This window comes from Aulonocara stuartgranti, assembly GCF_965226115.1.
Source record: "Aulonocara stuartgranti genome assembly, chromosome: 14".
In the NCBI taxonomy this organism is placed as follows: Eukaryota; Metazoa; Chordata; class Actinopteri; order Cichliformes; family Cichlidae; genus Aulonocara; species Aulonocara stuartgranti.
In genome coordinates, this window is record NC_138950.1 from 34,943,043 (window position 1) to 34,957,303 (window position 14,261).

General features: G+C 42.0%; 1 protein-coding gene across 1 annotated transcript; it reads right to left on the reverse strand.

Annotated features, from left to right (window-relative positions):
* Positions 1 to 17: 17 nt before the first annotated feature.
* On the reverse strand, positions 18 to 13,704 carry LOC309687982 (phosphatidylinositol transfer protein alpha isoform-like). The gene is made up of 11 exons (XM_082503364.1): positions 13,523 to 13,704; positions 11,134 to 11,164; positions 8,198 to 8,343; positions 7,751 to 7,842; positions 7,348 to 7,454; positions 3,600 to 3,683; positions 1,926 to 2,003; positions 1,699 to 1,809; positions 1,466 to 1,588; positions 877 to 928; positions 18 to 784 (listed from the first exon to the last, which is right to left on the reverse strand). Exons 1-10 carry the CDS (start codon positions 13,537 to 13,539, stop codon positions 881 to 883), a joined length of 837 nt encoding a protein of 278 aa, XP_082359490.1. The 5' UTR covers positions 13,540 to 13,704; the 3' UTR covers positions 18 to 784; positions 877 to 880.
* Positions 13,705 to 14,261: the final 557 nt, after the last annotated feature.

Here is a 14,261-nt window from a genome sequence, read left to right on the forward strand (position 1 = left end):
GTACAAATGCAATGAACAATGTTATAACTCATATTTATATCCAGGTTATTTCATTTCATTCAGTACATGGAAGACTTAGACATCTGAACAATCATCAAGACAGAAGTGGCTGTAGTGTCAATTATTTTGAAATCTGCTTAGAGTTCAGGGTCTTCTTGCACATTATCAGCAACACATCTTCAACACATATCAACAAATCATCAACCCAATGAAATACAACGCCCCCCCAAATATCTATCTGATTACAAGAAATAATTTGAGGCAGAGGAAGGTGGAGGATTATCCAGTCTGAGCCCTTTATGAAATCAAGAAATTTGGAGATTTTGAAAGCATTTATGTCCACTTATAGTTAAGACACAACAAGACAATTTATAGATAAGAAAAATATAAAATCTTATTAACACTGGAGATTTTGCAGTTGCAGGTCCGTAAACAATAAGTCACTGAGACGAGGAGAAGGGGGAGAGAAAAAAAAAATTACAGTAATGTGGAATGTTGTTTCAGAGATAACCTGCACTGTCCCCCCCCAGTGGTTTAAGATATAACGACCAAAAGCATAAATAAGAATTCTCCCTCAACCTGCAACCCACTTCTTTAAAAGCACTAAAAGCTGCTGTACTTGTATTTCAGCATAATACATAAATATACACAACAGCTTCACAACAATGAGATCTTATTAAGACAAGATTTTTATTGGGACGTAAATGCTTTTCTTGTTTATAGCAGTCCAGTTTCAGCGGCGCCAGTCAGGGAGTGGAGTCAAGTCTTCCAGTATCAAAATGAGCTGAAGAGGAGAAGAGAACAAACACAATTGAAGAGTGATTGAACATTTATGTTCAGATTGAAAATTCTTCAGAGCACCAGTTAAATACTCACTGAGCTAGTCTTCAGCAGCCGTACTGCCTTTAACTGGATCTTTGACCCTCATCTGTGACATGGAGACACGTTATTTAGAAGGGTAGAAAACCAGATTAGTGCACTAAAGAAAGTGATGTGAAATACTGCTCAGCTCCCAGTTCTTGTTTTAGAAAGATCCTTCTTCACATTGACCCAAAATACTTTGATCTTATTACAGGCAAACACATAAACAGTGTTTGGGGCCGTTTCTGCTTTTATAACAACTGTTTTCAAGCAGAAACAAAGGGAGCAGCACCATTGCAGCACATTGGAGCAGTGAGATCAAACTTTAAATTCTTCACTGCATATTGCAACTCACTGTTACGAGTCACCAAGAATTGATAACATGAGCAGTTGAACTGTTAATTTCATCAGATCATTGATTTTACTGACAAAGACAACACAAACATGCTGCTGTAACACACCACAGTGAGCTCTGTTTTCATGAACTAAAATTCAGATATTAAAACTGCCTTTTTTTCTACATAAGAGATCTCAATAAATGTGAAGGGCAACAAAGAAATACTGCTCCACCCTCCAGCAGGTCTAATATACAGTCCTCAGTCACCTCATCAAGCTCCTTCTGCGTTTCCTCCTCCATACGTCGTATGTCATCCATCGTCAGATCAATCCATTTGTCTAACCAGCAGAACACCTGTCTGTGGAATTTGGTGAACAAACGCTTCTCTTGCTGAACAGAGGGGACGTGTGAAAGACAGTCAGGACACACTGGAATTTATTGTTTTTTGTGCAGAAATATGTGCATTAGGTTATATTTATTCTGCACTTTTTATTTCATACCTTCTGAATGAAGTTTTCTACTTTGTTCTGCAGTCCAAACCACTTAAAGTTAACAGTGACTAGCTTGTAGGCACACATGTGTGGACAGTCACTTTTGTTTGGTAGCTCCTTCTGAAAACGCACAGAGGTACACACAACATAAATACACAAAGTCTCCAGACCTGTAAACACAGTCAATTCAGAGCTTTAATGAAGTGAGCCACAGTGAAGAGAAGGAGGGAGCGTACCTTCCAGTCAGGTCCCAGAGGCCCTCTGCCCGTCTTCTCCGACCTAACCTTGGCTGGATCCTCATCTTCTTTGTAATCCTAAAAATGAATACAAGCAATACAATGTAGCTTGTAACAGGCCACATTCATCATTTATAATATTAACACTAGAACCAAGGGGGTCATTTCAACACTTGCCATTATAAAATCCAGTAACTCTTAAATTAAACCGCCCATCATCTCATATTTCCTGACTTTCCTTAAACATTAGCTCATTTGTTAAATACTGCATTTTGGAGTATGTGGGATCAAAAGGACAAGAAAAAAAAAAACAAAACAAAACAAAAACCCCACACACACACACACACACACACACACCACTTGTAGCTTCCGGCCAGTATCAGCAACTCCAACCTGACCGAGTCCTTTTATCTTTTTCTTTGTTGTTATTGTGTTTCTTGCTGCTGTTACAACCAAATGTCCCCTTGTGGGACAATTAAAGGATTATTCTATTCTATTCTAGAACCACCGACATCATTTTGACCCCAAAGAAATGAACTGAATGTGTTACTGCAAAACACCAGGGTTTTTTTTAAGCAACACTATTGTTTACACACATTCTGACATGAAGGCTAATATCGCATGAGCCAGAGCTAGCTAGAGCTGATTGATAAATAAATATATAGAGGACTGTAGCTAGAAAAAAGATTAGTAATGACTGGCGGGGTGGTGAGTGTAACTGAACATGTGGACAACCGTGCTGGTTGTTGGCTGTTCTTAGCAGCGGGGGACCTGTAGCTAAACTGAGCTGACAGTCCAGAGTGTAGAGAATTCATCCAAAAGAATGAAGAGAAAAGAGCACAGCAGCCACACAGGTTTCAGCCCTGGCCGCAGAGCTGAGTAGGTGAAGTTGCAGATGACGCGGAGCAGTGTGGATGCAGCACGTTTGGTGATCGTGGGCAGATGTGGATAAGGTGAGTAATTTAGACCATTTTATTTGTACATTTTTTTCCTTTATGCATTTCTTACATTTTGGAGACCACTATTAGGAGAGTTTTAAAATGTAGACAATCACCTGTTCATGTTTCACAGCGAGTTGGGTTTTTTGGGGGGGTTTTTTGGTTTTCTTAAACAGTCTCTTTTAGCGCAAATAATACCACATTACTAAAAATTTATTTTTTAATGAAATAATCTAGATAATTGATAAAACACCCCAGAAATGATCTTAAATACCACTTTTGTCAAATCTTACTTAAAATGTGATGAAAAACTAACAAATTAACTAACATCAAATGTCCTATGCTGGGAGTTCTGGTTTTATGTGTATGGCACAACAGCACAAATGTTTATTCTTTACCTTTAAGACATATAAACAATATACAAACCTAAGAGTGACTAAAATATGACTCCCAGGATATATTATTTCGATTTACTTACTGACTTTTTTCCCCCTTCAATGAAGACATTAAAATGTACTTGCAAGTGCAGGAGTAAGACAAATGGCTGACCCATTTTTTACAAGTGACCTTCAGCACAAATCAAGTTCAGCATCTCTCATATAAAGCGTAACAAACAGTAAACTGATGTACTCAATGTTTAAGTAAACAGGTGTGCTAACTCAACCATCACAGGTTCAAAATAAATAAAATGATCACACCTAAAGACGGTTTGTTTGTTTTTTTTCAAATCACATACCTTTGAATCTATTTGTCTTTTGTCAGCAATGTCAATGTAAACAACTTCAACATCCTTCCATGTGTCTGGATCTAGTCCATGCACCTGCAGACAAGGGGGAAAAAAAAAAAAAAAAAAATTATATATATATATATATATATATATATATATATATATATATATATATATATATATATATATATATATATATATATATATATATATCCACGATTACCGACACTAACAAGCTGATCTACAATACGGCAGCAGTGATCAGTGAGATGCTTGGCTACAAGTTGAACAGCCACAAGGGGCAGTACCCTCCATGGAGAAGGAGGCTAGAGGGCAAGATCAAAGTAGCACGGAGGGAGGTTAGCCAACTAACGGAGTTGCAGAAAGGTGCGACAAATAAGGTGCCTAAGAAATACAGCAAGCTGTCCATATCTGAGGCCTTGGAAACTGCCAAGCAAAGACTCACAGCCTTGGCCAGCCGCTTGAGGAGGTACACCAGAGAGATAGAAGGCAGGAGAATAAACCAGCTGTTCTCCACAGAACCAGCAAAGGTGTACTCTCAGTGGCAAGGGAACAATAAGAGAACACCACCACCAAGGCTGGAGACGGAGCAATACTGGAAGAGCATATGGGAGAAGGATGCAACCCATAACGGCAATGCTCAGTGGCTAGTGGATCTGAGGGCAGACCACAGCGACCTCCCTGAACAGGGTCCAGTAACCATCACAGTGGCAGATATCCAAGAAAGGGTCTCCAGTATGAAGAGTTGGACAGCACCAGGGCCCGACATGGTTCACGCCTACTGGCTGAAGAAGCTGACTGCACTCCACGAGCGTCTGGCAGCACAAATGAACCAGCTGCTAGTTAACGAGAGACACCCGGAATGGCTAACTGAAGGCCGGACGGTCCTGATCCCCAAGGACCCCAAGAAGGGACCGGTCCCCTCCAACTACCGACCAATAACCTGCCTCAGTACTACATGGAAGCTCCTGTCAGGCATCATATCGGCTAAGATGAACAGGCACATGGGTCAATACATGAGCGGGACACAGAAAGGAATTGGCAAGAATACCAGAGGTGCAAAACACCAGCTACTGGTAGACAGAACAATCAGCCGAGACTGCAAGACCAGACTGACCAACCTGTGCACTGCCTGGATTGATTACAAGAAGGCCTATGACTCAATGCCCCACAGCTGGATACTGGAATGCCTAGAATTGTACAAGATCAATGGGACCCTAAGAGCCTTCATCAGGAACTCAATGGGGATGTGGCGTACAACACTAGAGGCCAACTCCAAGCCCATAGCACAAGTTACCATCAAGTGCGGGATCTACCAAGGAGATGCTCTGTCCCCACTGCTGTTCTGCATAGGCCTGAACCCCCTCAGTGAGATCATTAACAAGACTGGCTACGGATACCGACTACGGAACGGAGCAGTTGTCAGCCACCTCCTGTACATGGATGACATCAAGCTGTATGCCAAGAGTGAACGAGACATCGATTCACTGATCCACACTACCAGGCTATACAGCAATGACATTGGAATGTCGTTCGGACTGGAGAAGTGTAGTCGGATGGTAACAAAGAGAGGGAAGGTAGTCAGAACTGAGGGGATTGAACTACCAGAAGGCAACATTGCAGACATAGAGGACAGTTACAAGTACCTGGGGATCCCGCAGGCAAATGGGAACCATGAAGAGGCCGCTAGAAAGGCTGCAACCACCAAGTACCTGCAGAGGGTCAGGCAAGTCCTGAGGAGTCAGCTGAATGGTAAGAACAAGATCCGGGCCATCAACACATACGCCCTGCCCGTGATCAGGTACCCTGCTGGGGTAATAGGCTGGCCAAAGGAGGAGATAGAAGCCACTGACATAAAGACAAGAAAGCTCCTGACCATGCATGGAGGGTTTCACCCCAAGTCCAGCACCCTGAGGCTGTACGCTAAGCGGAAGGAAGGGGGCCGGGGACTGGTGAGTGTCAGCACCACAGTCCAGGATGAGACAAGGAACATCCAAGAATACATTGGGAAGATGGCCCCAACTGACCGAGTGCTCAGTGAATACCTCAGGCAGCAGAAACCCAAGAAAGAGGAGGGAGACGAGGAACCATCATGGAAGGACAGGCCCCTGCACGGTATGTACCACCGGCAGATAGAGGAGGTGGCTGATATCCAGAAATCCTACCAGTGGCTGGACAAAGCTGGACTGAAAGACAGCACAGAGGCACTAATCATGGCAGCACAAGAACAAGCTCTGAGTACAAGATCCATAGAGGCTGGGGTCTATCACACCAGGCAAGACCCCAGGTGCAGGCTGTGTAAAGATGCCCCAGAGACAATCCAGCACATAACAGCAGGGTGCAAGATGCTAGCAGGCAAAGCATACATGGAACGCCATAACCAAGTGGCCGGCATAGTGTACAGGAACATCTGTGCCGAGTATAACCTAGAAGTCCCGAGGTCAAAATGGGAGATGCCCCCAAGGGTGGTGGAGAATGACCGAGCTAAGATCCTGTGGGACTTCCAGATACAGACGGACAAAATGGTGGTGGCTAACCAACCGGACATAGTGGTGGTAGACAAACAGAAGAAGACGGCCGTAGTGATCGATGTAGCGGTTCCGAATGACAGCAATATCAGGAAGAAGGAACACGAGAAGCTGGAGAAATACCAAGGGCTCAGAGAAGAGCTCGAGAGGATGTGGAGGGTGAAGGTAACGGTGGTCCCCGTGGTAATCGGAGCACTAGGTGCGGTGACTCCCAAGCTAGGCGAGTGGCTCCAGCAGATCCCGGGAATAACATCGGAGATCTCTGTCCAGAAGAGCGCAGTCCTGGGAACAGCTAAGATACTGCGCAGGACCCTCAAGCTCCCAGGCCTCTGGTAGAGGACCCGAGCTTGAAGGATAAACCGCCCGCAGGGGCGTGCTGGGTGTTGTATATTACACACACACAAAATATATATATATATATATATATATATATATATATATATATATATATATATATATATATCTCTATCTTCATATTTGGTTGGTTGCCTGACAGGGAACAGGTCAGACTTAAAATGAAAAGCTGCATAATAATGACCTATTGGTTAATGACAAACATAACTGCTGCCCCTTAATTCAAAGATATAAAACTGCAGCAGTGCTTTAGCTGTCTTTTCCATAAATATGAAGATTGATGAGTAATCAATATGCAGGTATGACACAATCAAGATAAAGTTACACATGCATATGCACAAAACCTTGTGTTTACTTTGACCCTTGCATACTAGTAAACGGTAGTTGTTGCTGCTGCAACATAATAGCTGCATCAGGGCATCAGTGAGCTCCTGGTGGTGCGTGGCTATATTTTGAGGTGTTGGACAGATGCATAACACGCCAAAGGTTGTGCCTTCTTGTCACGTTCTGTTGCACCACAGCAGTGTTATAATGAGATGATCAAGTCTTTGAGCAGTGTATACTTTCAATTTAAGATATGCTGCCCTGCTCCACATCTGTGTGCAGATGTCCTTGGACACCATCTGCTGACACACCGGGAGCATGCTCAGAAGTCCTTACAGTCACACAGATTGGGTCCTCCTACGATTTCAATTATTAACTTTGACTTCTGGTGCGATTTTAAATCCAGGAATTTCACAATGTGCATTGCAATATTTTGAACTTGAATACCTCATTTATCAAGATCCAATGTCATTTTGAAAACATATGGTAGATCAAGTCAAACTAAGTGGTCAAGTACTGTGTGCACTTACATTCTCCTGATCCCCCATATCAGGCTTGTGCCACGTCTCGATCTTGATCATGAAATTGTCTTTCATGTATTCATTCTGTAAGAATGAGTGAGACACGATCAGGTTAACTAACACTAAGGGCAATGCAGTTCCTGTGAAGTTTAAATTGAACTTTTATCCGAACCATCAAAAGAAAATAATACATACTGTGAGGACTGCAGCAGAAACAAAGTGGACCAAGTTGGGAAGATAATGCAGAGAGGGAAAGATTTCAGATAAGTCAGATTTTAAACTTCAGTTTTTTGTGTAATTTCACACAAACGCATTTCTGGTGTCTCGCCTCACACATGTGAGGTGAGACATTGTAAGCATGACCATCAGTGAGTGTGTGTGTGTGTGTGTGTGTGTATGTATTAGGACTCACTGGTTCGACAGTATGGATATGCATTCCAGGCCTTCTCGTGAACAGTCAGAGAACCTTTTGGAGCAATTTTAGCGATGAAACCTGACACTTTACTGCAGAGAGAAACAGGCAAATGTTAATGTAGCCACATAAAACTGTAATATAATAAGACACAGATTATCATCAAGCAGTTTCTTTACATCCCACTCTGCTTTCTGGAAAAACATTTTTATTACAGAGCAACAGAGATGGGAATCATTCTCATCTCTGTTAAGCTGAGCAAAAAGCAGGTGAGGTCAAAGTTGTGGTCTCCACAGGGCCAAGTTTTTCCAGTGCTCTCTGCAAAATGATTTCATTTGCAATTAGGGGAAATAGTAAGAATAATCAGTGTTTTTACAACTTTTTGTGTAGTATTTCAACCGCTTTCAATATACTACAGCGTGTTTGAAGCTGAGCTGCGCTGCTTACGTCTGCAGGTGGTAGATCTTGTGGGTGTACTGTCCCTTCTCTCCATCTTTTTCATAGGGCTCGTTCTTCAGCACCTCCACACCGTCCCCTCCACCCGTCTCATTCTTACTGGCCTCTGCTACTGTGTAGAGCTGACCCACTTGGTACTGGAAGGACAAAAGTAGAAAGGAGGATTGAAACTACAATTAACTATGTGAAAGATCATCATTTGTGATAAAATCTGTCTCTATTGACCAAGAGTTTCCAAGTGTGCAGACAGCACGTCATGTCAAGAGTGATGGTGACGAGCATTGCCTGAGGTTCTGAGGGAGAACATCCATCAGACAGGATAAACTGTGCTTTGTGCTAGTGTGCCAGCGCTGGCACATTCAGAAGCTTTTGGCTATATAAACACATCTTCACTCACCACCTACACTGTCTGCTTCCCTGTAACTCACTTTCCAAAGATGAAAATCAAGCTGAGACACTGTAGGAGATACAGTGTAAGGGTCTCTCTGCTGAGAGACCCAAACATTCCAGTGGTGAATGAAACGATGTTATATGGGAGATCAGCCAAACGTAAATCCAGGCAAGGTTTATGATTTTTAGTTCAATGCGTCAAAAGAAAAACAGACAGGAGAGCATTTAAAAGGCAGGTTAAAAAAACCTCTCTTTAAAAAGCCTGTCATGACCTGAGTTAACCATTTATGTAAAATGAGCCCGAGTTAACCATTTTCCAATATGTCCCTACACACAGACTTCAGCAGTGTAAAGCATTTCCATGACTTGTTCTTCCCCGCATCTTCCCTCCCCTAACGTTTCCTGAGTCAGGCAAAAGTGTGTGACTCACTTCACTGGTGGTGTCAGCCACACACCGTACACACACGTCACCCAGAGCTGTAAAACCTGGTTCCAGAGGAACCAGACAAACAAATGACTGCTATTTTTTTATGATTGGCTCTTCTTACTCTTTGTGGATTTCGGTTAAAGTTGCCACGTGTACTGCCTCCTGTAGTTTAGCTGGACAAGTACAATCTAGCCCTGCCATCCACTCCTTAAACCAAAGAAGTTGGTGACCCATTTTTCTTGCTGTGGATGCTCAGTTTTGATGCCGTGAATAGAAACTCAGGAATGTGGTTTGCCATGTGTAACCAGTGTGCCTCGTCATTGCCGCTGATGTCTTACAGTCTTTCAGAAGCAGTCAGGGGGCAGGAACCATGTGTAGGTGCAGACAACAATCACTACTGGAAAACATGTTTGGGCAAAGAGCTCAAACTGTTAGTCAGGGGAAAAAGTGAACCTGCCAGCTTGCATCATACGATCTCCAAACAAAAACAAGATGCAGAATGTGACTGAACGGTTTACTGGTTTAATGAGAGCAGGAATAACTGGATTAAAGTCTTACTCGGCATTCATTTAAGAGGACAACTGTTAGAATGACTCAAATGGTTGCTCGTTGAAACACCTTAACATACCACACCTTCAGAATTTGCTATGCTGTGCTTTGACATTTAAGTTTTGTAATAGGATTAGAAATTCAAATGAAAAAAAGAATTGAATAAGCAATTTCATGTTTTATAAGAATCTGATTGTAAACGTATTTTTCAGTCTTTCTGAAAGTATATTCCAGAGTTTCCATTTTCTTTTTAGGACCACATTAAGCATCCTCATCACAAGTATGTCGCTATTGCTCAAAGCGATTCAGGATTGCATCAAAAAATATCAGCAAACTGAACGGGTCTGTGGCTATGAGACCAAACACAAGTCCTACTCCAGGTTCAGCACATCAGTGCAGAGCTGTTCTGTTGTGTTGCCACACCAACAGTCTTCACTCACACCCCTCACAACTTGCAAATCTGCTTCCCTGAGACTCGGAGTAGACACAGTGGAGGAGATTGGGTTTTTGTTTTATATCCCTGAATGTTACAATCACACCTTGCACTGTGGAGTGAAACGACACGCCACTGGTCTTTCAGCTTTTTAAAAAAAAAAAAAAAAAAAAAGGAAATAGAGATTACCAATCACAAATTGTCAAACTATACCTGCCAGCATTTCAACTCAATATAATTAATTACCGTTTATGTTTATATTAAACATAGACAACAAAAAAGAGGAAATATTAATTAGTATTCCCACTGCACAACTGTAGTTTCTAACCTGTAACCCACCCAACATTACTTCTAAACACTACAGCTGTCTCACATTGACTGCACAAATAAATGAACTACACAAAATAGAGCAGCCCCCTCCCCATACAGTCACACCTCAACCAAGGCAATTGAGGATTAAACCTGCAAACTTTCACACTGAATCGGATCACCGAGCAAGCCGGTTGCATAGCTGTGATTATGTTGCTTAGTGAAATACTGGCTTCTGCTCTCTGTAAAGCAAAAGAAAAACTGTTGTATGGAACGTGAGGATTAAGAGGTAGAATGAGCCAGGGAAATAAAGGTTTCATAACGTGAAAATCTGTAAGGTAAATGTCTAAAGTTACAGAAGCTGCTCTCTTGAAGGTTTGGGGCCATCCGCTGCTAAGGCAAATTAAACACAGCTTAATGAATCCTGGACCTGGCATGTAGTACAGACCAACTACAAGAGCACAATATGCTAGTGAAACCGCTTAGATTTAATAAAGTCCATGCATTACTAAATAAAATTTGCTGATCAACAGGCTTGAAATTTGTAAAAGTACTTTATCTGGGAAAAATGAAGACTAGGTACTGTCACAGCAATGACAACCGTCACTAGAGAAAAGAGACAGTAGTGAATCGGTGAGGGGCATAAAACAGTTTCACAGAGCTGTCAAATGTTGCTTAAAATAGCCATTTCAAAAAGAAAGAAATAATGCACTAACTGTGTGAATCAATGACAAGGGTATAAGGAGCCAGCAAGTGGAAGATGCCGATGGTTACAGTGTCCATCACTGATGGTATTAAAGTAAATGAGTAAGTCCTTACCTCCTCCACTGAAACAGGCAGAACAACTCGGCTGTAAGAGAAAGAACACATCGCAGTCAGAAACCTCTGCCCAAATCTGCAAATCATTTTACATCTAACACCAGCTGCCCATTCACATGATGCCAGCTTATTGATGAACTGATCAAAAACTGCTTCCAGACTAGGTGGCAACATCCACGGCTGAATATTGAGGCAGGAAGAGGACCAAAAGTTCCTCTAATAAATGCAGATTCCACAAACTTCCATGTAAAGTTGCAGAGATGAAATCAGCGCATTTACCAACTGCTAGAAGAAGCAGCTTTAGCCTCAATGCTCATCTGCTCTTCATAACACTTTACCACTTGAATTTGGTTAAGATGGGAATTAGTGTCACTTTGGCAGATCCGCCAACAACAGCAGCTCTGGCAGGTCACTGCACCCAGGCCTCGCCTCAGTGCGTTTGTGGTCAGGATATCTTCTGAGAACGGACTGGACCTCTTGACCGTGTTTCTGATGCTTTTTGGAGCACATAATGACCTGATAAATACTATTACTCTGGCTTGCTTCAGTATTTTTAATAGTCTGGTACTGCACTAATTAGTGAATATTGGTGTCTGCATTTTGCACAGATTCCAGAGACTGGATATAAAAGATGGAAATTACCATTGGGACGTCCCCTTTGGTTTCTATACCAATTGTTCTTGCTTTGCCTGCAGCCACTGTCAGCAAGTGGCCAGCATTAGAGGCTTTAGTGATGAGCTACTTGTTAACGATAGCATGTATCCACAAACAGGCTGTCAGTTAAACATTTTAATAATCAATACAAATTATGTGCATTTATCTTGTTGGATGCATTTTAGTTTTTGTTGTATTATTATCTAAATTACTTTAATTCAACAGCAACCAGGACAATATTTAATTATTGTAATTATTTTTTAATTTACATTTGCTCTGTCCCGTATTCAGTAAGTGAAAATAAAATAAACAAAAAATAATAATTTTACATTTGCTGAGTTTGCCCTAAAATAGAGGTTTTAATAAATAAATTCATAGAAGTTACCTTCTACCACAATATTTGGTGAACTCTCCTATAGAATCAGTGTTAGATTCTTCAAGTGCCACACCTCTGATGTCATCATGTTGGCTACACCCATCTTTTCTATACAGTCTTTGTCCACCAATTTGGGTTTTTTTTGTTGGTTTTTTTTGGGTGGTGTTGGCTATTTCTACACCTTTAGGAGCTGCTTACTGGAATACTTGTGGCACATTCCTTTAACTGGGAGCTACGGAACTGATATAATTTCCAGAGTACCCAGAACCTGGAGGCGCAGCCATAAAGATAGCAAATATCACATACAATGCTCCCTCTTCCAGAGGCTCCAGCTTGTTCAGACCCTGCACAACAACATCATGATTTATAGGAATGAATCATTATCACTAGGAAGTAACACGGCAGTCAGTTCTCTGCAACCACAGGAACCTAGAAATGAGGAAGCGGAAATTATGAAGCTTTAATCAAGACCGCTGCAGAACCCAAACAAACAATGCAGACGCTTTTAGAGGAAACTCTACGTGTGTGCGCATGTGCTCTGCGTGCGTAGCCTCCTCTCCTATGTCATAACACAATCCCCACCTGCTTTAGCCTGAGTATTTGCAGGCATGAAGGTGACAGAACATGAGGTTACGTTTCTGTGACCATAAACTGAAAGAAAAAGCAGCACTGGGCAATCCTCTTTAACGCCTGAGCCTCTTATTGTACTTTGCACTGTGGTCAAATGACAGCCATGTCAGAGGTGTCAGCCAGCCATGATTGGCACATGACACTATCGCGGTAAAAGCACCCGGCAGCTGATTCTTCCCATTTGAGGCACATGTGATAAACTGGCATTATGAGCTCCTGATCTTGTTAAACGTTCTCAAACTCCTCCCCAATTCTTATGGTTTTCCTGACAAGTTCGAGGCTAAGCAAGTATGAATTACTATATTTTACATTTACAACATCTCGTTGAAATGTTACACTTCGGTTTATATTACATACTGTAATAAACTCTAAGTCAAAGAAAGTTAAACTTTTCGAGTTTTCTCGCGGTACTGCTTCCTACTAATCTGAAGTGTGATGTCAGCAGTGGATTTACCTCTGCTGACAGCGCCTAGCCTAACCTAAAGTTTGACGGTGTCCGGAGTTCTGCCGTTTGAAACTTTACACCCTGTGACTAAATCATTTCCTGAGTGGTCCTTTATTTCTGTCATCCTGCTAACGACTCAGTAACACTTTAAACTGCTAAAAGCTCAGCTGACTTCAAAGAGCAAACAAATACATTCATCCTGCTGTAATGGTCCATATTTCAACACAAACGCGTCCCGGCTCGCTCCTTTGTCGGGTGGAAGGCGACAAAGTTCAGATACTCACAACTCTTTAATCAGCATGTCGGTCGTGTCCGTACAAAATGCTGCATACGAGATAGAAAACTTCTTCTCTAACTGTGACAGGAGCACTTCATTCACTGCCTGCCGCTGGGGTTCACTCCGGGAAACTCCGGCTTTCCTTCCTGTGTGTGAGCGAAGGGGCGCGGCGGGAAGGAAGGAGGCGGCACACACCTTTAGCTCAGGTGCCTCCGTGTGACGTTCACGTGCAGTCGTGAAACCTTCGACCAGTCTTTAAGTGAACGTTTAAGTTGCCTTTTCTTGTTATCACTTTCCTTTAAATATCTTCTCACAGTGTCATTAATTTAGTTTATTCTCGCAGCCAACACACCGCATCGTTTATAGCCTGAGCTAATCTGCAATGACCCTAGTTGGGGCCTTTAAAACACACATTAAACACACATTAAAACACAAAAATCAAACACAACAAAAACAGAGACTGCAGTATAATATAACATCATAGCAAAACAGCAGCTTATTCATGTCTGTATGACTGGTTCATTTTTAATAAGTGTTTCAGTTTAATGTTAAAAATGCTCAACTCCTGAAGGCAAAGAACAGAAATGAAAATTTCCATTGAGGCGCCTTTCAATTTCCAGTGGATGCTCCACACTATACTGAACACAGAGCTCTCCAAGGAACCACAAGGTCACTGAGCATTATGTAAACAGAGATTAGATTAGTGAATGTGACAAAACTGTCAACATCTAACACGTTTACTTTCT